The sequence below is a fragment of the Coregonus lavaretus genome, assembly GCF_964263955.1.
Source record: "Coregonus lavaretus genome assembly, contig: HAP1_SCAFFOLD_1176, whole genome shotgun sequence".
Lineage (NCBI taxonomy): Eukaryota > Metazoa > Chordata > Actinopteri > Salmoniformes > Salmonidae > Coregonus > Coregonus lavaretus.
Window position 1 is genome coordinate 40,945 of NW_028158041.1, and position 24,164 is coordinate 65,108.

At 42.7% G+C, this 24,164-nt stretch overlaps 1 protein-coding gene across 2 annotated transcripts in view; it reads left to right on the plus strand.

Annotated features, from left to right (window-relative positions):
* Positions 1-24,164, plus strand: part of LOC311124477 (beta-galactoside alpha-2,6-sialyltransferase 2-like) — a 26,682-nt gene continuing 2,518 nt past the window's right edge. Inside the window, exons 1-6 of one of the 2 annotated variants that reach the window (XM_084198619.1) lie at positions 36-251; positions 2,765-2,826; positions 10,994-11,743; positions 14,535-14,632; positions 18,370-18,471; positions 21,044-21,218. In XM_084198619.1, the coding sequence (XP_084054745.1) occupies positions 11,065-11,743; positions 14,535-14,632; positions 18,370-18,471; positions 21,044-21,218 (1,054 nt within the window). In that variant the 5' untranslated portion in view covers positions 36-251; positions 2,765-2,826; positions 10,994-11,064. Of the gene's footprint in view, positions 252-2,764; positions 2,827-10,993; positions 11,744-14,534; positions 14,633-18,369; positions 18,472-21,043; positions 21,219-24,164 lie in introns of both variants that reach the window. The other variant, XM_084198618.1, reaches the window with a different exon arrangement.

Consider the following 24,164-nt stretch of genomic DNA (forward strand, 5'->3'; position numbering starts at 1 on the left):
ACTCTCTCACAAAACAAAAAAATGAGCGAGAAAGGACCGTTCTTTTATACCTCAATTGAAACAACCACCACACCACATTACATATCCTATAGTGTGTTTTGACGTGTAGCACTGAATACCGTTCGATTGTAACTAGCCTCTTTCTTTGAAGATGGCGCGAAAGCATGCATTCTGTTTAGTCTTTGCATGTCGGATCTAAACCTGGAGAAATGTCGATGTTCGCCGGAATGAATAGCGTTTGAATAGCTCAGGTAAGGCATTTTACCATCTTTGTATCAGACAGAGCTCTATTCGGCAATCAACGATGCCATGGGTATTTCAAACAGAGGGTTATGATGAGAGGGACGCTTATATAGAGATCACAATGGGTTTCAACCTGTGCCATGGAAAAGGGGGCATGCAGAATGGTTAAAACATTGTCACTGGCTCTCATCCGAAATATAGCGTGAATTACAAAGTTGCCTACATCCTAACAACATGGTCATTACATAATGTGTGCCAACTATATCTACCCAAAAATATGGTTTCCAATCGAACTGAAAACGCCAGGAATATTTCTTTATATTTTGTAACCGTACACAATCATAATTCCTGCAGTGAACTGATCCCATTGCACACCTATTGATGAGTGTTGAGAGGATCAACACGAGCTGCCATGTGAAGGCTTTTCTTTTAATCAATATTGGTTCTCAAAGGTCAATGTGGCTACATCAAACAGCACAAAGAATCATACACACATTGGACTATATTGACTAATCTTTTCATAATCGTACTATATTATGTTACGTTTCAGACATGTTAAAGAATACAAACGTGTATAAACTACAATATGCAGATGGACTCACATCTTAATTAGTTCAGGGTCTATATGACCACAAATGACCATTGTGAAATGATTTGGGTTTAGGATTGAGGAGTGTCAGGGTCTGGTGTGTGGCCAGGTGAGAGGCAGGGTGACGGAGCCTTGCAGCCCTGTCTGATAGCCCTTCTCATTTTACATTTACATTTTAGTCATTTAGCAGACGCTATAGCAGACGCTCTTATCCAGAGTGACTTACAGGAGCAATTAGGGTTAAGTGCCTTGCTCAAGGCCACATCGACAGATTTTTCACCTAGTCGGCTCGGGGATTAGAACCAGCGACCTTTCGGTTACTGGCACAACGCTCTTAACCACTAAGCTACCTGCCGTCCTTCTCCAGGATACCTGAACACTACCAGTCCCAGGGCACCTGGCCTGACACTCTGGGTCAGTAGCTCCAGATACCAGCTGACAATAGACTAAAGACTGGCCCCAGACATGTCTGTTCAGCCACCTTTCACAGTCCTGACATGTTAATTACTGGAAACCTGTGAACACCTGGTTGGGGTATCACCTTGAGACCTATGACGTGTGTGTTTGTGTAAATCGACCCATAGCCCCTACCTCCTACCCCTGGATAGGTACACTCTAAAAAGTAAAGGTTCCTGGAGGATCCTTTAGGGGTTCTTCAAATTTAAACTGTGGGGGAACCCCTATAAGTTCTTTGAAGAACCCTTTAAAAGGACCCCTTTTGAATACCCCCCCCTCCCCTATATTATTATTATTATTATTATTATTATTGATAATAATAATAATAATAATAATACACATAACAATAACAACAATAACAAAATATTTTTAATTGTCAGTGTTTATTATGATTTTAATGGCAAAGCAGAATAAAAACATCTAAATATGAGGTACACTCCCAGCAGAGCCCCAATTCCAATGGGTATATCCTCTGACATGTTGATGTTCTCCGTATCCATAGCCAATAATGATTTTACAGTGCATGGTGATCGAACAGGTATCATTTTTACATTTTAGTCATTTTGCAGACGCTCTTATCCAGAGTGCATACGTTTTATTCTCTCCATACTATCATGTTATATTCATCAGAGGGGTAGGGAGGGTGAAGTCTGTGAATCCAAAAAATAGTAATTATACAGATGTTTAACAAAACATGCACACAACAGTATTCATTCCTTGGTTTTTGTGGTAAATGTGAATGAAAAAAACTGTTTTGATAATGCTTTTCATACACATACCTTGTCCATAATGTAGAGGCCTATGGGATTTTCATTGAAGGGGTAAGGGAGGAGGATGGTACATGTGATCTGCATAACATACCAATACCAATTGACATACCTTTGTATGCCTCCTCGTCTGTATACCTGCAGACACAGACACAAAAGTGAACAGTTCATTCATCTGCACCCAATACAGCTAGCCTTCAACATATTCTTATAGCCTACGTATTCTTAGCTCTTTGTTGATTGATATCCATTGAATTGTGTACATTTTCTGTTTTAGAAAGATTTGCACAAATATGAAAAGATAGATGGTATCATCATAAAACAATATCAATTTAGATCATACAAGGGACAAACCTTATCTTAAATTTAGGAGATCTTAAAATGTTTCGTTACGTGCCTGCACCTGCCGTCCTTTCAAATCCAAATATTTCAGTTGGGCAGTTAGGTTCCTGCAAGAACCCCCACCAACTAAGGAGGTTCCTCGATGAACCCCACCTCCTATGGGGTTCTTGGAAGAACATTTATGGGGCAATTGTCAGTGCCAAGAACCTTAAGATTCTTCAAAGAACTTTGAGGATCTTAGAAGAACCCTTGTTGAACCCCTAATTTTTTAGAGTGTACAGCTGTCAATAAGATACTAGCTCCTCTTTGCTCTCTAATAATTTGTGAAATTGTCACCAAATTGCTTATTATTTTCCTATTCTCTCAGATCTACACAAGTGCGTATTGCCGTAGGGGCAATTTGGGATTTGGCGAGAAAATGACATGCAGGTAAAGAACACCTTGTCTCGCCATGTGGTGTGTTACCTAAGTAATAAGGCCTGAGGAGGTGTGGTATATGGCCAATATACCACGCCTAAGGGCTGTTCTTAAGCACAATGCAATGCGGAGTTCCTGGATACAGCCCTTAGCCGCGGTATGTTGGCCATATACCACAAACCCCTGAGGTGCCATTTGCTATTATAAACTGGTTACCAATGTAATTAGAACAGTAAAAAATAAATGTTTTGTCATACCCATGGTATACGGTCTGATATACCACAGCTTTCAGCCAATCAGCATTCAGGGCTCGACCCATTCAGTTTAGAATGTTAAATAAACACCTTCACAGAAAGGTGTTGGAAAACAAACTTCCTGAGTTATGCGGCAAGAAACAGCATGATTTCATTTCTGGGGCTGTTTGAAAGCTCCATGGTTTGTTCCAGACAGTATAGGGCATTTCCATGTAAAAAGCCCAATGAGCACTAACGTGAAGTTCATAGGAGCACATCAAATTTGGTGTCAAATGAAAGCTAAGAGTCTATATTTTGAGAAATTAAGGCATATATACATTTTTAAACCAATCTCCGTCGAAAAGAATAGGAGTAAGGAAAGGCTTTGATTTCTAGTCAAACCGATAGAAAAGTGGTCTTAGAAAACATCTAGCAGAAAGTCTTATAAGATATTAGAAATGCATCAAAACACAATGATGTTGAAGTAAAGGCCCCTGCCAACTAATATCAACATTTATAATTAGTTTTGTAGAAATTATTTGCCTTTGATATTTTCTAATTTCTCTCCCTCATGAGGAAGGTAGGATATTGAAAGTTCAAAGAAGTAACAAGTTAAGGTAGACCTATCAATTAGTTGTGGTGTTTTACTGATATCAATTGGGTTTATGATTTATTAAGTGACTCAAATACGTCATTCTGTTACCAAATCAGTAACAGACAGAATGACAAAAAAATCTGTAACAGAATGACTGCAACTGAATTGGCTGCAATGGTAAATCATAGCAGTCACAAACCACAGTTGGGTCACCTGCTACTGTCCTACCTTCCACTGGCACATATTCAGCTAATAACTGGTTATTTTCTCTTTCTGTCGTGTGGTGGTCAAAGCAAGAGTGTGAAAACAGTCTGGACAACCCCTCCCTCCCTCTATCTCTCTCTTCTCTCTCTCTCCAGTTAATGTCACCTCTCCCAGCTCTTACTGACACCTACCTATGAGACGATGTTTTGCTACTCTCTTTAATGCAAAACAAAACTGCTTAGTGAGTATGTAGGTCAGATAAAACTGGTCACACTTCCTCTTTCGAGATAGGTTTGCCTCAAAAAAGGCTGGATGGTAGAGTACTAAAACTAATAAGACTGCTGCCTTCATTCACTCCTGTATCATTTATATTACCACAGTCAATCCCTGCCTTTTTAAATTGAATCCGTAGAGAGACTTATGAGGCCCCCAGGATGTTTGTGAATGTCAATAAGTTGTCATTACAAAACTCGAGCTGAGTCAACCAGCTAGCCTCTCTGTCTCAGGATGAGGTGGTTTGTGCTCTGGAGCCAATGAGAGCCAGAGAGTCCTGAGACTGGCATCTCTTTTGGGATAAGATAGCATGAGGACTGGGTCACAGGAGGGTTATCTGATCACCACACATCCCCAAGAGCCCATATATGTGTGACTCACTTCTTTAATCTCCCATCAAACAAACACGGAACTTAGCTGTCTCCTTCCTGATCTCAGATGTTATTGTGTACTTTTTTTATCCATGAATTGTGTGATGTCAGCGGAAATCAGGAAGTGGAGAGGATTTCCACTTCCCCCATAGTCAAATGAAAGTTTATGGGTACTTTGAAACCACATACAATTATTATCATACAGTGAAGAGCATGTGTTTGCTGTCTCCCCAGTCGTAGTATTATCGAGGGAGAAACACTGACAGATAAGTGAATCTCAAGCCAACACAAAACGCCTCTCCATTTGCAAATTATCTTGAAAATAACCGCTTGCCATTTTCACGGTTGAAACCCTGTTCAACCGTCATCTCCTTCAGCCATGTGGGGGTTGAGTCTCTATCCTCTACATGTGACGTGAGCTGAGATGTAGAGTAGATAAGCCTGGTGGTATAACGTGTACTGTAAATTCCCCTCCTGCCATGGTTGAATTAGAGAGCCTCTCTCAATGGTGATTTAGCCAGGAGCCAAAGCTACTTTACCTTCCTCCCACATCAAGCGCTTTTGTAAAGCACCACATCAAGAGGTAGATTTAAGCAATAAGGCCCGAAGGGTGTGGTATATGGCCAATATACCACGGCTAAGGGCTGTTCTTAGTCACGACGCAACTCGGAGTGCCTGGATACAGCCCTTAGCCATGGTATATTGGACATATACCACAAACCCCAGAGGTGCCTTATTGCTATCATAAACTGGTTACCAACTAAATTAGTGCAGTAAAAATAAATATTTAGTCACACCCATTGGTATATTGGCTGATATACTACGGATGTCAGCCATTCAGGGCTCGAACCATCCAGTTTATACAGTTGAAGTCGGAAGTTTACATACACCTTAGCCAAATACATTTAAACTCAGTTTTTCACAATTCCTGACATTTAATCCTAGTAAAAATTCCCTGTCTTAGGTCAGTTAGGATCACCACTTTATTTTAAGAATGTGAAATGTCAGAATAATAGTAGAGAGAATTATTTATTTCAGCTTTTATTACTTTCATCACATTCCCAGTGGGTCAGAAGTTTACATACACTCAATTAGTATTTGGTAGCATTGCCTTTAAATTGTTTAACTTGGGTCAAACGTTTCGGGTAGCCTTCCACAATTTTCCCACAATAAGTTGGGTGAATTTTGTCCCATTCCTCCTGACAGAGCTGGTGTAACTGAGTCAGGTTTGTAGGCCTCCTTGCTCGCACACGCTTTTTCAGTTCTGCCCACAAATGTAGGATAGGATTGAGGTCAGGGCTTTGTGATGGCCACTCCAATACTTTGACTTTGTTGTCCTTAAGCCATTTTGCCACAACTTTGGAAGTATGCTTGGGGTCATTGTCCATTTGGTAGACCCATTTGCGACCAAGCTTTAACTTCCTGACTGATGTCTTGAGATCATGCTTCAATATGTACACATCATTGTCCTTCCTCATGATGCTATCTATTTTGTGAAGTGCACTAGTCCCTCCTGCAGCAATGCACCCCCACAGCATGATGCTGCCACCTCCGTGCTTCACGGTTGGGATGGTGTTCTTCGACTTGCAAGCTTCCCCCTTTTTCCTCCAAACATAACGATGGTCATTATGGCCAAACAGTTCTATTTTTATTTCATCAGACCAGAGGACATTTCTCCAAAAAGTACAATCTTTGTCCCCATGTGCAGTTGCAAACCGTAGTCTGGCTTTTTTATGGTGGTTTTGGAGCAGTGGCTTCTTCCTTGCTGAGCGGCCTTTCAGGTTATGTCGATATAGGACGCGTTTTACTGTGGATATAGATACTTTTGTACCTATTTCCTCCAGCATCTTCACAAGGTCCTTTGCTGTTGTTCTGGGATTGATTTGCACTTTTCGTACCAAAGTACATTCATCTCTAGGAGACAGGCCGCGTCTCCTTCCTGAGCGGTATGACAGCTGCGTTGTCCCATGGTGTTTATACTTGCGGACTATTGTTTGTAAAGATGAACATGGTACCTTCAGGCGTTTGGAAATTGCTCCCATGGATGAACCAGACTTGTGGAGGTCTACCATTTTTTTTCTGAGGACTTGGCTGATTTCTTTTGATTTTCCCATGATATCAAGCAAAGAGGCACTGAGTTTGAAGGTAGGCCTTGAAATACATCCACAGGTACACCTCCAATTGACTCAAATGATGTCAATTAGCCTATCAGAAGCTTCTAAAGCCATGACATCCTTTTCTGGAATTTTAAAGGCACAGTCAATTTAGTGTATGTAAACTTCTGACCCACTGGAATTGTGATACAGTGAATCTGTAAACAATTGTTGGAAAAACAAGTTTTAATGTCTCCAACCTAAGTGTTTGTAAACTTCCGACTTCAACTGTAATTATGGATATACAGTATGCATTATGTGCCATGGCAATGCAGGAGTGCTTTCTAAACAGGCTAGCACCACATGAGAGAAGAGGATAACAGAATAGATGGAGCTTAGCGAGGCGTGTCATTGAAGATGGATGGAGGCATTTTGTCAGCTGAAACAAGACAGGGGGGATATCATCTCTCCATGGAGAGACCTGCTGCTGGCTCTCTGGAATGACTTCCACAGACTGTGTGTGTTTGAGAGAGTGTGTGTGTGTGTCTCACTGTGTGCCAGTGTGAGTTTGCATGAGTGTGCGTGGGCGCTGCCAGAGAGACCAGGGGCCATGTGCCAAACCCCGGCTGTGGCCCATTGTGAGACCAGCTGGTGTGTGAAGAGGGCCAGCGGTCAGTTCGGTTCCCAACCAGACTGGAGCTGAAGATGTCTATCTTTTCTACTACAGAACATAATACCTGCTCTGTCTTTGATTGGATATAAGGCAGGAACCAGGCCCTATCTCTATATTTTTCCTCTTTCTATCTCTCTATTCTGCTATCTCCCCCTCTCTCAAATGTGGTTTTATGAATCATTTCAGTTATCTCTTATCAGAGGCACAGAGGAAACATCCTCAGCTGTTGTTTGGCTTCCCTTGTCTATCTCAGACATGCTGTTCCTGTTTTCGTCTACACCTTGAAATTACCGTCAGGATCTAGATGGATTGTTTTTATGTGGAGAGGATCTGGGTATAAGTGTATCTGTAGGGAGAGGATCGGGCTGTGTTCGTATGTGTTGACTTAGCTAATGTGTGCTTGTTGTAGCGTTGTGTTATTGTTGTTACAGCACTGTGTTCAGGGTGTTGCTACAGCACTGCATCCAGGCAGGCAAATGCGTCCAGACGCTCATGCTCGCCCAGTTCAATTTGTGAGTAGCTGGTTGGAGAGAAAGCAGAGGGCCAATTGTGTTCTTCCTGGGGCAAGATTGTCTCTTTCTGATTGGAGACAGATGTGTGACCTCTGACCTCTGTGTCCACTGTTCCCTGGGCACCGATGACGTGGATGTCGATTAAGGCAGCCCCCCGCACCTCTCTGATTCAGAGGGGTTGGGTTAAATGCGGAAGACACATTTCAGTTGAATGCATTCAGTTGTACAACTGACTAGATATCCCCTTTACCTTCCCTTTCCCTTATTAGGGGGGGTTTAGTGGTGCAAGGATCAATTTAGGCCAGCCAGCTTTTCACAAGGCTTTGTAGTGGGGTATATATAGTCAGTGTCAGTGGAGTTGTCAGTGCAGAGTTCATTCATGGTGTTTTTTGCTAAAAACAAGGATTGGGAAGCCCCACTTTTTTTTTTTTATTCTCCCATGCCACACTAAATCCACTCAAATCCTGCTTTTGAAATGGAGGGCTAGCTTTAGTAGCCTAGTTTAAGCACAATTGAATTGAACAAAGAAGAGACTTAGGCCCACATCTCTCTTCAGAATACTGCCAGTGGGTTACCCAGTGGAATTTCAATTCATCACCTTTATTTCCCCCCTTTCAGTAGTGTTTCCCTTTTCCTTTCTGTGCGCAAGGGACAGTGTCTCTACAGGCAGGCATGGAGTCAGAGTCCTGATGCAGATAGAGATTATTATTTCAGTTTAACCTTCTGTGTCATTCACACCAGCTCCTCTGCACCGGCTCACTGAAGGAGATGGAAATACCCTTTGAAGATGTACTTTGTGTGGGTAAAGTCCTGAGAGAGAGGCTGAGACTTTGGTGGTTCCCTGCCTGGCCCTGCCCTGCTCTGAGCTCCTCTGCGAGGAGGAATCAGCCCTCTGTCTCTTGCTGAAGCACGTTTTCACCTCCGGTGTTCAAACCACCTAAACTCATAATTAAGACACTGGGTTCTGGCAACACTTAACCTACTCTGCATGTTTGACCCCACATCTACTCTTAACTTAGACCCGCATCTCTGTTTCTTTCTCTCTCTGTCTCTGTCTATCTGTCTTAGCTTAATACTCAGCTGTGATGGCTCAGTCTCTGCTACTACTGTTCGAAACATCAAGGCTCTCCATTTAGTCTAAAAAAAGACTCCAGGGTCCAATTCCACTGCAATTTGGAGAAATGTCAACAATTAGCGAGTGCTGTTGTGAGAGCTACAGTTAGCATTCTGCTGCTGCGTGCCACAGCCTGTGTTTGCAATTACCTGCTATTATAATGACTGCTACTGTTCTTGTTCATTTGGTCATCCAATATGTTCCCCCCCATTGGGAAAACTAATGGACAGGGTGGTAAGAATTGGCTGCAGCTGCAAAAGAACATGGCACAGTGGTGAAGGAGAAGAACATATTCCAATATTTTCTGTGGACAACATGTTTTCCCTGAGTGGAAAAATGGCACACCAATTACGTTTTGCTCAAAAATATCCTTAAACAATGCACGTCACGTTACCTCAGGTTTCTCTTCACAAACAGGTCCCACTGTGAATGATGATTAAGCTTTTTCTACCATGTGAAAAACAGTCTGTCTGCTCTGTTTTTACTGTGGTACGTGGGAGAGGTACAGCACAGCTCCCCAACCCATCCTCTGCCCCTACCCATAGAGAATGTAAACAGACATGTCCTAACCTAACCAACTCAGGGCCACACTGCTGTCAAAACTACAGTCAACTTCTACAGGATCAAAGAGTGAATACAGTATGAGGTTAGATGGAAGGACAGATTGAATGATAATTCTAATTTTCCCTATTGCTTGGTACAGCAGGAATCAGCATCTTCTATTTTAAATAGAAAGTTCTGACAAGGGCAGGATACATCCGAGAGGGAGGAAGGCTTTCAAGTCTCAAAGGGAAAGGCAGTCCAGTTCCGTTAGAACTTCAAAGTGGGGAGAGAAGGGCAGGAAGGAAGTATTTTCAACAAGAGAGGATGTGTCCATCCTGGTCTTTGTAGTGTTTCTTATGTCTCTCTGTCCGCGACCCCGCGGAAATCTAATTGGCATAATGCGGAAATCTAATTGGTATAATACAAAAATCCCAATCAAAATCTGTCTGTTTAAGCTAGAGATATGTGTTTTTGCATGGGCTGCATCTCAATCCACCGCATCCACTAATGTTGGCCTTCCTAATCTGCGGTGGAAGGTGGCAGAGCTACAGCTGTGTTTGTTAGACCAGGAGACCTCTCTTCTCACAAAAACTTCTGTAGTGTCCGAACAGTTTGGGCTACACATGTCACACCCTGGCTCTGGGGACTCTATATGTTGAGCCAGGGTGTGTAAGTTCTATGTGTTTTTGTTCTATGGTGTATTCTATGGGTGCTATTTCTATGTTGGCCAGAGTGGCTCCCAATCAGAGGCAACGAGTGTCAGCTGTTGCTGGTTGTCTCTGATTGGGAGCCATATTTAAACTGTCTGTTTTCCCTTTGTGTTTGTGGGATCTTGTTCCGTTTTGGTTTGTTGCCGTGTCGGTTGTGTTATACCGAGGACGTCACGTTTTGTTGTTTTGTTCGTGCATTCATTAAATAAATAAATATGTTTGCAACTAACGCTGCGCATTGGTCTACTCCGTATAACGATCGTGACAACACACTACGCCAACAAGCCTCACAAAACTCCTCTGAAGGTAGCCCGGTACCAGTTAAAACATTTTTATGGAAGTCCAAATGGAAGTACTTTAGTGCCAATAAAAGGGGTTAAATATGGGTACATTAAAAAATATATATAAAAATCATGATCTTTCTTATATTTCTCAGATATAGGACAGACACTTCAAAACATACTTCCTTTTGATTACTTTTTTGACTATCTGTTTTGCCATGTATGAATCTGTTATTCAATGCATGTCTATGGGCTAATAGCGTTAAGGGCAAATTCAATGTTTCATCAAATATATACAGTATATTTTTTTTTTGGGGGGGGGGATACTTACAGGGGTCCTACAATTCTAAATCAGATAGCTAAATGTTCCTTTGTATGACCTTCTTAAAACAATTCCATATGTTAGCTTAGTAGAAACCAACCCCCGGGCCCTTAGACCTTAGGGGGTTAAGCTATTGTAGTGCTTACACTTACGGATACATTGTATTGTATGAAATGGTGCTGTACTACTGAAGTTGATCATCCACTTTATTGTATGAAAATGTGCTATACTTATAAAGTTTTATCATCTCTTTAGGCCTCATCCTGAGCACTGTCAGGTCAGCCTCTAGGGGTCGCTGACGGGACCGGACCCCAGCTGCACCCACCATGACTCCCAGGTCCTCCACCATGACCCCGACCATAAAGCAGTGGAGACAGCTGGTCCTGGTTGCGATGCTGGCCTGGCTCCTCATCTTCCTGGCCCTGCTCTCCTACTTCCTGGAACCCCAGGCCGTGGAGCCCCGCTCGCCCTCCTCGCTCACCCACACCGAGACCCGCCGTCTGGCCTCCATCCAGGGTAGTCCGTGGGGCATCAGGGCTTCTCCTCTCGAGGTGTCATCCTCCTCTTCCCCCACCAACAAGGACCCCAGGAGGAGGAGAAGGAGGATGTACAGGGCTGAGCAGCGGGGCAGAGACCACTACTACTACTCCCAGTCCAAGACAGTGGTCCAGCGGCTGCGGCGGGGCAATGCCTCAGCGGGGATGCTCTCTCCATACCTGCAGAATGCCATGAGGGAATACCTGAATCTCAACAGGTACCACGTGGTCTACAGGGGGCTGCGCAGGGGTAGGCCGAGCGGGATGGAGGTACTCTGTGAACTGAACAAGCAGGCCAGGTTGAGGACACTGGACGGGACAGAGCAACCCTTTTCTGGGCTGGGCTGGGACAGGCTAGTGCCCCCACGACCTCTGGAGCAGCTTTGGGGCCAGGGGTCAAAGTTCAAGTCGTGTGCGGTGGTCACCTCGGCCGGGGCTATCCTCAACTCTTCCCTAGGGAGAGAAATTGGTGAGTGCTGAGTCATTTTTCTAAACATCAGCAGTATTTATAACGTAACTGTTAGCTCTAATGTAAATAAAGACAATGCTGTCAGGTTCTAAGTACTGGTACAAATCCAGACGGAAGTAAAGCTCAAACTAGATTTATTACACCCAGCAGGATGTTGCAGCTGCATAAACCAACATACAAGTCAAACAATCACATATTTATACCTTCCAACTAGGCAGAGTAATTTTCTTATTTGTCTAAGATAAACAGATTCTCTGTAACCCAGAACATTTGTGGGCGGGGAGGTGTGTGTGTGTGAAAAGGCTCTCTTCTCTTCAACTGTTGTCTTCACATCAACCTCAATGTTGAGTTCCACATCTCTCCCGACCCTAGTTTCACAGAGACTAGCCTAGCTTATCAGGAACTGAGGCTCGACTGTTGCCCTTTACCTACTTCCTTAGAAATATTAACAGGAAAGACAGACACTTTCTGGACATCACTGCAATAACACACAAGCTCCAACGTCCTAACCAATAACAAGTTAGCACTACTAATCAGGCTGATTATACAGGTATACAAGTTATTACTACTAATTGGCTGATAATGCAATTAAAACATGCTCAAGTCTGACTAGTCTTCATCACTCAGTGAATGCATTGCCTTTGTAGGTATGATTTACCCTTAGAATTGAACTATACCCTTACAGTGCATAAGAGCTCTATTGCTGGAAGTTCCTCACACAAACCTATAGAAATCGCTCCGCATTCAGTGCATGTGAATGCGAACGCTGGCTTACTCTATGGGCTCTTTAGACCACTCTACTTTGTATTCATTCAGTAGCCTTTCATGTTGATAGCATCAGATTGGCTTGTCACTACTCATTTGATGTGATGAGTAGCCTGCATGTCCTTGAAATGAGGAGGAAGAGCCATGACCGTAATGTAGACACCTTTATAAATGAGACTTCAGCCCATAAGATAAGACCTCCAAAGAAAAGGGTTTGCTGCTCTCTAGTGTTGGAGTTTTGCTAGTGACTCATAAGCATCATGATAAGGATAATATTATAGTTTACCAGAGCCTAGACTACACTGAACCAAAATATAAATACAACATGCAACAATTTCAAAGATTTTACTGAGTTACAGTTCATATAAGGAAATCGGTGAATTGAAATAAATAAATTAGGCCCTAATCTATGGATTTCACATGACTGGGAATACAGATATGCATCTGTTGCTCACAGATACCTTTAAAAAAGGTAGGGGCATGGATCAGAAAACCAGTCAGTATCTAGTGTGACCACCATTTGCCTCATGCAGCGCGACACACATCCTTCGCAAAGAGTTGATCAGGCTGTTGATTGTGGCCTGTGGAATGTTGTTCCACTCCTCTTCAATGGCTGTGCGAAGTTGCTGGATGTTGGCAGGAACTGGAACACGCTGTCGTACATGTTGATCCAGAGCATACCAAACATGCTCAATGAGGGACATATCTGGTGAGTATGCAGGCCATGGAAGAACTGGGACGTTTTCAGCATTCAGGAATTGTGTACAGATCCTTGCGACATGAGGCCGTGCATTATCATGCTGAAACATGAGGTGATGGCCGCGGATGAATGGCACGACAATGGGCCTCAGGATCTCATCACGGTATTTCTGTGCATTCAAATTGCCATTGATAAAATGCAATTGTGTTCGTTGTCTGTAGCTTATGCCTGCCCATACCATAACCCCACAGCCACCATGGGGCACTCTGTTCACAACGTTGACATCAGCAAACCGCTCGCCCACACGACGCCATCTGCCTGGTACAGATGAAACCGGGAATCATCCATGAAGAGCACACTTCTCCAGCGTGCAGGTGGCCATCGAAGGTGAGCATTTGCCCACTGAAGTCTGTTACGACGCCAAACTGCAGTCAGGTCAAGACCCTGGTGAGGATGACGAGCACGCAGATGAGCTTCCCTGAGACGGTTTCTCAGATGATCCCGCAGGTGAAGAAGCCGGATGTGGTGGTCCTGGACTGGCGTGGTTACACGTGGTCTGCGATTGTGAGGCCGGTTGGACGTACTGCCAAATTCTCTAAAACGACGTTGGAGGCGGCTTATTGTATAGAAATGAACATTAAATTCTCTGGCAACAGCTCTGGTGGACATTCCTGCAGTCAGCATGCCAATTGCACGCTCCCTCAAAACTTGAAATATTTCTGGCACTGTGTTGTGTGATAAAACTGCACATTTTAGAGTGGCCTGCTATTGTCCCCAGCACAAGGTACAGGGATGTAAACAAATTTGTGCACAACATTTTAGAAATAAGCTTTTTTGTGTGTATGGAACATTTCGGGGATCTTTTATTTCAGCTCATGAAACATGGGACCAACACTTTACATGTTGCGTTAATATATATATATATATATAAATTATCTTATTTTTTTAAGAGTACAGATTATTGTATGGGACAATATACAAACATTTTTGAGAAAGATAATTAATACCAATACAATTTATTGAGAAAATGTATTTATCTTTTCATTTTGATAAGAGATGAAAATGCAATGAAATGAAGGTTATTTGTTGATATAAAAATCAAAATGTACCAATTTTAAGGTTGTGTCATTAGATTTGGGGTGGAGTCGCAATAAATTATTGGGGGGAAAATGTGGTCCCCAGAAATTCTGGCTGAAGAAGTTTAAATACCACAGCACTAGAGGGTGCCATTCACTAACAACATTACTTATGCTTGTAGATAAACCATGCAATTTCATGGTACTGTTGGGGTGATGCATACAGCTTATGTCCATACCCTGTACTCAGATTCCCATGAGGCTGTGCTTCGCTTCAACGCTGCTCCTACAGAGGGCTATGAGAATGACGTGGGCAACAAGACCACCATCCGCATCATCAACTCTCAGGTGAGTGCCCCTCCTCCTCCTGTGACTTTTCTTTAATACTCAGGACCTCCTATTGATTGACAGTGGATTCACTGACACTCTGCCCTATGAAAATGATTGAGTTGCTCTAGAGCTGAGTCAAACCTCTAGTCAGATCACCAGTGGTGATTTTAGCATGTAAATCTTAGTGTGGAAAACCCCCCCCCCAAATTGGGGGATGCATGCCAGTAAAGCCACTACACAACACAACACTAAACAATACATGAACTGCACTATAACGGTGACAAACGGTGCCCACAAACTGTTAGGGCCTACATAAAGCTGTCCCTACTGCAGAGTCCCAACAGCAGTCCCAACACCTTACCACTACTACGCCTGGCTATCAGCGGAGCCTTGTCTGGCAGCGAAACAGTTCATTCAGCCTCATTTACTGCCTTTAAAAAAAACATAGATGATATGGCTGACTTGCTTAAACAAATGTGGTTTTTACTGACAATTGAGATTTACAAACTATGGCATAAGGGGCAATCCGTAATTTTGATTAAGACATTAATGAGCGAGCTAGGACGAACGTAGTCAATATAACTATTTGTTCAGCACTTTTGAAATGTACAGCGACAGAATTCAGAACATGGGCCGTTCTTACAGTGTTCTCTCTGTACACCAAGTCAGAACCATAGGATAAATAAAGGGGGCATATAAGCAGACAATGAAAGCTCTTAGAATATTCGATGATTACATTTCTCTAAAACAGGTTATAGGCTACATGTGCACCACCAAGTCAGAACAGTAGGCGAAATTAAGAGGGGAAAATATACCAAATTATTAGGGTGAGGCACAGGGCTACTAACAGCTTCCTACACAACATACTTAGTATTACTTTCTTAGCTACAGTATACATATCTCCCTGGCATATTACATCATTTATGCAGCAGCATACAATACATTTTTGGATTCACCTTGTTGTGCTGTGCTCACTTGAACAGGAAGGTGGCGTGGCGGTCCTTCGTGGGCAAATTTTGTCATCAAACTTTGTCATCAAAGTCTGGCATTCTCTGGATTTATGGCGCTTTCAAGACAACTGGGAACTAGAAAAAAAACAAGGTTGAATCATGATGACGTCAGTGATCTTCAGGTCGTAGCTCTAGAAACAGGCCCGAGTTCCCGACTTACAATTCCGAGTTGGATGACCGTTCAAAACGTATTTTCCCAGTCGGAGCTCGTTTTTTCCTGAGTTCCCAGTTGTCTTGAACTCACTGAAGTCAGATTTTCCAGTTCTGAGTTAACAGTTGTTTTGAGCGCGGCAGAAATCATGCTGGATTGACAGCATGGCCAATGTTGAATGTTTATCATTTTAAGCTTGGAAAAGAGAACCTTAAACCGAGAATTGGGACCACACACCCACTCCACTGAATAGCAGGCTAGTGATTGCTTTGCAGTGCTTGCAGTTAGCCACTGATCCCTTCCAAACCACTGATTGTTGAATTTGCGATTTCCAACTTGTTGTGTAATGTTTATGTCCAATGGCCGATGAGCACCGATACGTTTTATCTATTATTTCTCTTCATTATAGCGTCTGCTAAATGACTAAAATGTAATGTAAATGTAATTATTTCTCTTCATATGACAAGTATTAAAAAGGATTTGCCAGTAGATTGTCGACTTGATTCATGATGATGACGGCTAGCTAAGATTTTGAAAGTATGATGTTGACATGATCAGTCCAATCAAAGCTACTGTAGATATAATGTGATTTGACATCATTTTATCTGTGGCCAATGACCTTGAGCCTTCTTGGATGGGCACTTCTAATGTAACTCTATGGTAGTACCCAAGGGGCTTGAATTTTCGAGCTCTACCCTTAGATTTGGCAGTGACGTAGTGTCCCCATGAGTGACAGAACACTGAGCCAATCACGGCGCAACTAGAGAACACTACCAACCCCTACGCTCCATATTTTCCGCTGGCTGCCCCACCACCACAGAAAGCACTGAGTTAGGCTGAAACACCTGCATTTTGGAGCTGCCTTACTCAAGAAAGCAAAAAAGAGACCATGTTTGTATGGAGGCTTTATTAACTCAATGATTCTATTTTTATTTTTGACATTGTTTGCAAACTGATATGTGACACGTATTAATACCAAAATTACATGCAAAACAGGCAACCCCCCAAAAAATGTGGGGCTCAAAACAGGGGCTCTGCCCCACCTGCCGTGAATGACGGCTATAATTATGATCAGTCTATAATTTTAATGGTAGGTTTATTTGAACAGTGAGAGACAGAATAACAAAAAAAAAAATCCAGAAAGACGCATGTCAAAAATGTTATAAATTGATTTGCATTTTAATGAGGGAAATAAGTATTTGACCCCTCTGCAAAACATTACTTAGTACTTGGTGGCAAAACCCTTGTTGGCAATCACAGAGGTCAGACGTTTCTTGTAGTTGGCCACCAGGTTTGCACACATCTCAGGAGGGATTTTGTCCGACTCCTCTTTGCAGATCTTCTCCAAGTCATTAAGGTTTCGAGGCTGACGTTTGGCAACTCGAACGTTCAGCTCCCTCCACAGATTTTCTATGGGATTAAGGTCTGGAGACTGGCTAGGCCACTCCAGGACCTTAATGTGCTTCTTCTTGAGCCACTCCTTTGTTGCCTTGGCCGTGTGTTTTGGGTCATTGTCATGCTGGAATACCCATCCACGACCCATTTTCAATGCCCTGGCTGAGGGAAGGAGGTTCTCACCCAAGATTTGACGGCACATGGCCCCGTCCATCGTCCCTTTGATGCGGTGAAGTTGTCCCCTTAGCAGAAAAACACCCCCAAAGCATAATGTTTCCACGTGTTTGACGGTGGGGATGGTGTTCTTGGGGTCATAGGCAGCATTCCTCCTCCTCCAAACATGGCCAGTTGAGTTGATGGCAAAGAGCTCTGAATCATTCAGATGTTCATTGGCAAACTTCAGACGGCCCTGTATATGTGCTTTCTTGAGCAGGGGGACCTTGCGGGCGCTGCAGGATTTCAGTCCTTCACGGCGTAGTGTGTTACCAACTGTTTTCTTGGTGACTATGGTCCCAGCTGCCTTGAGATCATTGACAAGATCCTCCCATGTAGTTCTGGGCTGATTCCTCACCGTTCTCATGATCATTGCAACTCCACGAGGTGAGATCTTGCATGGAGCCCCAGGCCGAGGGAGATTGACAGTTCTTTTGTGTTTCTTCCATTTGCGAATAATCGCACCAACTGTTGTCACCTTCTCACCAAGCTGCTTGGCGATGGTCTTGTAGCCAATTCAAGCCTTGTGTAGGTCTACAATCTTGTCCCTGACATCCTTGGAGAGCTCTTTGGTCTTGGCCATGGTGGAGAGTTTGGAATCTGATTGATTGATTGATTGATTGATTGCTTTTTTGGACAGGTGTCTTTTATACAGGTAACAAACTGAGATTAGGAGCACTCCCTTTAAGAGTGTGTTCCTAATCTCAGTTCGTTACCTGTATAAAAGACACCTGGGAGCCAGAAATCTTTCTGATTGAGAGGGGGTCAAATACTTATTTCCTTCATTAAAATGCAAATCAATTTATAAAATTTTTGACATGCGTTTTTCTTGATTTATTTGTTGTTATTCTGTCTCTCACTGATCAAATAAACCTACCATTAAAATTATAGACTGATCATGGGCAAACGTACAAAATCAGCAGGGGATCAAATACTTTTTTCCTTCACTGTGTCAGTACAGCTATCAGTCATTTGTCTCCCTGCAGATCCTGGCCCAGCCCAGGCATCGCTTCAACACAAGCTCCTTGTATAAGGGTATGACACTGGTGGCCTGGGATCCTGCACCGTACTCTGTGGACCTGCCCAGGGTAGGTCTCTCTGCTCTCTCTCACTGTCAGTCACGCGCTGTAGTGTGTGTGTTTGTGTATGTATCATTTAATGACTTTTCTCCTGGTTCATTTTAGGGAAAATGTGGTGCAGAGTGAGCCAGCAAACATTGCCTGCCATTGTGTCCTTAATCAAAGCACTTAACACCCTACAATTGCTCCAGGAGCACTGCACTGCAGCTAACCCATTGCTTCCAGCCCTTCGGGTGGTGTGTGTGTGTGTGTGTGTATATGTGTGTCTCTAAATGTCTTCTAAATGGACAATAAAGTGCCTCATATTTGATCAAAATCATCTTATAATTCAGAAAATGTCAGTGTGTTTAGCTTCAGGTATCTGGTGTGGAGCTTACACAGACCCCTTCCTGAGATCCTGTCTATGGTTGCAGTGTTGTTTACATTTAGTAGAGGCTTTTATCCAGTGCAACTAACAGTCAGTTAACCGACTGTGTGAATACGCTGAATGGTGACAGTACTTCAGCCTTTGAATAATGTGGGTCACGTGTGAATCTCCAGATGCTAGGAAACATGATGACCAACTGGGTGGTAATGAGGAAGAGCTGATAGATACAGACAGATCTTCTGCCGTTTTCCACTGACTTTAGACTTACTCAGTCCTGGTGAGGTGGGGAAAATGGTTTATAGTTTATTAGTGTTCATCAACAGGCTATAACCTCTGGAGATGCTCCATCTTGTTTTCAAAGGGGGAAAGTAGTTGGTTTAAAGTAGTTTGACAAATTGCTGTTATGTTGTCCACAATTGTGGCCTTGAAGTGTGAAAGGGAATTCTGCCCGAGTTCTTTGTTAAGACACTGGTAGCATTTCAACAAGGCCATCTTCCAATCTTCCGTTCTCAGTGTATGCGAGACACGATTTTTTTGTCTTGTCAGTTGAAAGAGCTTGCCTAACAATGGTCCTAAAATCAATCACAAAAAAAAAAAACATGAATTCAACTTTTCTTTAGAATACACTAATTTAGGCCTTGTCAGTTCGTTAGAATTTCCACATCTTTTGTCACACAGTTCAGTAGGCAAACTGAAATGTCATTAATAGAGCAGACACAATTCCTTATTTTACATGCAGACAGGCATGTTTGTTCTACATGAAATATTTGTATCTGAATGTTCCACAACGTTGTGCCCTGCTGAACATACCCCTGTACAGTATATATGGAGCACAATGTAATAATGTGTTTTACATTACCTCTGCTGTCTGTCATGCGTCCAATTCCCACTGTTCCATTGGCTGAACACACAATGGCATGGCATTAGTTAAAATACAGATTGGACACACACACAAACACACGGCCAATGATTAAGTGCTGCATGTTAATGAAGTTATTATAATGGCATCCACTTTGGAAATAAATGGCATTGTTTGTGTGTGTGCGCATGTACAGTATGTGTGCGTGTGTGTTTTTGTTTGTGTGTGCACGTGCATGCGTGCGTATTTGTGTGTGTGTGTGCTCGCAGTAGTGCGTATGTGCTTTTATATAGCCTACTTTACTACATGCACCCAATTTGTATGGATGGCTGAACACATTCATTGGGACTTTACCAAGAAATTTGCTCCAGATCCAGAATACATTTTTAACGAATCACTGTTCTGAATGTAATGCTTAAAAGGCATCATTTACTCAATTTTACCCAACGTTATCATGACTGTTTTGAAGAACCAAAGACTTAACAACACAGTATCTGTCACCTAGCAGCTTAACATTACTGGGTGTCAGATCAAAGGCTGATATGTTCACTCTGCAGTCAAAGAATCACCACGTTTATTGAGCAGATTACACCTCTGTCAAACTCTGGCACCATATTCCCTATATAGTGCACTATTTACTGTAGGGAATAGGGTGCCATGTGGGATGCAAAATAAGATCAACTTCTAGAATATAGAGTTAATTAAAGCATATCTGCTGTAGTCATTCATCAATACCTCCATTATACCTGCAATGGAAATGGGGGAATGAGTTGGTGTAACAAACTTTGACTTTAAAAGGTTGCGCTGCAAGGTCTCTCATCAGATTTTCAAGGGAAATATCCATGCCTGACTTTGCTCGCTGAATCATGGATTTAACTGACTCTTGTGTAAGCAGTGGTGTATGAAAGGAACATGTATTTATACAACATTTTAGCTTGGGGCGTTGGGACTCCTGTGGCGCTGTAGGACTCCTGTGATGTTGTGAGTCAGTCAGTATGGTGGTGAAGGATTCAAGCAAACCTGCATCACAATATTGGCGCAATAGCTGTAGCATTTTAACATACATTCTTTCCCATAGTCAAATAAAACTCATTTTAGGTACTCTAGAAATACAGTAGCAGGTAGACTGCTCCGTAGCAGGCTGACCCTGTTGTGCTACAGGAGTAGTTTGATTAAACAAAGACACTGTGTCAACACTGCAGTGGCAGCAGTGAGTCTGACCCTTGGGAGGTGTTGTCATGATTGTGCTGACTGGAGTAGCAGCGCTCTATTTCAGATAACTTAAAACAAAGATGCTTGGCGCTGACTGAAGTGTCCTCTCCTCTCCTGTCCTCTCCACCTCCTCTCTTCTTCAGTGGTACAGGAACCCAGACTATGACCTGTTCAACCCGTACGAAGAGCGCCGGCGGCTCCACCCCACCCAACCTTTCTACATCCTTCACCCCAAGTTCATCTGGCAGCTGTGGGACGTGATCCAGGGGAACACCCAGGAGAACATCCAACCTAACCCCCCATCCTCTGGGTTCATAGGTGGGCACCCATCCATCCATTTATCTGTCTGTCTGACCGCTGTGTCTGAAATGGTACCCTGTTCCCTATGACAGGAGCACTCTTCAGCCAACGTGCTTCGAATTCACAAAACTTTATTAACTATTGAGATGCAGCACATACTGCAGGCCTAGTTCAGGACACATATGGTGGTATCCTTGGTTCAATGAGACAAGCAGGCTTTAAGTAAATGGTAGCCAGGAGGATGCATGTTTATTTATTAACGATTGGCATTCCAGGAAGTCGATTATCGATTATCTAACCTCATTAAGCAAATACTCATTTTCATATTGTGCCCCGTTTTGATGTTTTGGAACTCTGGGAAGGGCAGAGCGGTGAGACATTATGAGAAATGATGTGAATATTAAGGGTAAGATTAGGGTAAAAAAAAACATGGGCTATTGTCAAAGTTAAGCAACCTGTTTCACTTTGAATCGTTTTTTCAAAGCGAGTTCACAGTTACATGTTTTACATCATATGTTTACACTTATGCATCTATACCATTCTAAACCTGCATAAAATATTGCCACTCACACACGGACCGAAAGTACGGAGGAGAGTCCAGAAAGAACAGCGGAATGGTGATTCATTCCTGTGTGTGTTTGTGTTGTTTCCCCTCTTGATTTGTTCTTAATTTACACTTTACAGTGGGAGATATTAAACTGAGGAGGGGGGGGGGGGGTGTTACAACATAGACCCCATGGCAATTCCTGGAATCCCAGCAGGAGGGCTTGAGGGGGTCGTGTCGCCCCGGGCATGCTACAGTGCTACCGACATACACACACACACACACACACAGAGAGAGAGAGAGAGAACACCCACTCACCGCTAGCAGCAGTACTCAGTGAGGCAGACCATGACTCACAATAGGGTTTTATTTCGGGTGCAGTCCATTTATTTAACTGTTTTTGGGTTACAGTTTATTAGGCAGTGAGAGGCAGTGCTGTTCAGTTTGTCATGTGGATAAAGACAAGCAAGTTCTGTATGATGGCTACAGCCAGTCACTGTGTGGCAGCCCAGCGGGGTGCAAGGCTGTTGACTGCCTGCTGGGAGCTGGTCGGTACCTATGTATATCATTTAGAGTAGCATACTGAGGCACATGTCAACATGCAAAGCTAGATACTACATGACCCAACACTACAGGCACAGCAAGATGGTAACTTTAACAGGTTGTGGCTTTCATACAACACCTCGCTGTCATCCCAACACCTCGCTGTCATGGTTGGATCAGCAAATACTGGTTTTATCAGCAAGTACTGGTTGGATCAGCAAATACTGGTTGGATCAGCAAATGCAGGTTGGATCAGCATTGTTTCCACATTGTCATAACTGTAAACAACATTTCAGTTAACTGACAATTGAACATTGATATGATCTCTTTTGCCCAGTGGGATGATGGCTTCAAGAGTGCAAGACAAGTGTTGCAAACATGCACATTTTCTGTTACACTTCTCCAACTGTTTCTGGTTTATTACCCTCCTCACCCTGCAATGAAATGGAAAATCCCTTCACAGTGTTGCCATACATTTAATACCAGTTTAGAATGTAATACTAGCCAGCTTTACACAGATCACTCGGGTGCATCATTTATTAAATGTTCTTACGCACAGATATGATCTTAAATAGTTAAAATCCACAGCTATATAGTGATTTAATAACCGTGAACTAGGTGTGAAAATATTGATTTAGCAACTTAGTGTGATCTAGAAATGAACATGATTATGTGTGATTTACACCTTTTTAGTTATGTGTATAAACATTGTGAGGATCCTTCATATTATTTAAAGAACTGATGGTATGCTGAAATGTAATATAAAAACTAAGCAAATAAATGAGGCCCCAGGTGATTTGATATCACATATGCAAAACAAGGCATTCAGCTTCACCAACATCATTCACATAGGCTTCATATATGCTTTAGAACAAATTCATAGATGAACTGTCTGTTATTGCGCATCATTGGAAAGGGCTACAGTTATGACAACATACTGTAACAGTTATGACAAAAGCCTTTTTTCGCACTGTAACAGTAATGACAACACTGTAAAGCCGATGCAGTCTTAATACAACTCTGGGGTCTATCGACGTAACACATGTAACAATATGAAAACGGAAGCCGAGGAAAAATACACATTTTTTTTATTTTCAAGTGAACACCACTGTTGCGTTTTCTCACGGCAAGACTTGACAGGAACATATCTACACCTTTACTGAGTAACAAAGTAACAGAGTTGACCATCTAGACGGGTTGGGGCGGTTGACACACCCTTTATAATATGGATCATCAACTAGATTCAGCCACGGGTGGATTTGTTTTCTTGAGCGGATGGTTGGGGGCCAAAACATAATTACTGCCAATTGACCGCAAGGGCAAGAAGCCCAAACAGATGTACAATTTACTAAAGCATAATCATTTCAAAACAGATTTCCACAATTAAAATCACTTGGAACTGATTTCATGGTGTTTTTACAGCCTTATGTCCAACAATAAAAGTTCCACAAAAAAATAATTATATATATTTAGTTATTATTCTTTTTTGGGGGGCAATTAAAACCACCCGCAGGCTGCCAGTTGGGGTACACTGTTCTATAAAATAATGGATCACAGTGTAGTTTCTGGGGTGATGACGTGGAATAGATCACTTTGTGAGTAGAAGATATTGGTAGTTCTCTGTCTGGGTAACGTTGTGGATTAGATCACTGACTGTGCGTATAGAAGAATTCTCTGGTGACACAACACCTCATGATGGATCATTTCTGGGTAGACTGTTGGTGAGGTGGCCTCATGATGACAAATCACTATGGAGAGTTGTTGGGTGACGCCACATGATATATCACTGTGTAGACCGAGTATTTGGTCGACACCACATGACAAATGCCTGGGATAACACCATATCCTCTGTAGAGTTTTCGGTGGTGACGCTATCA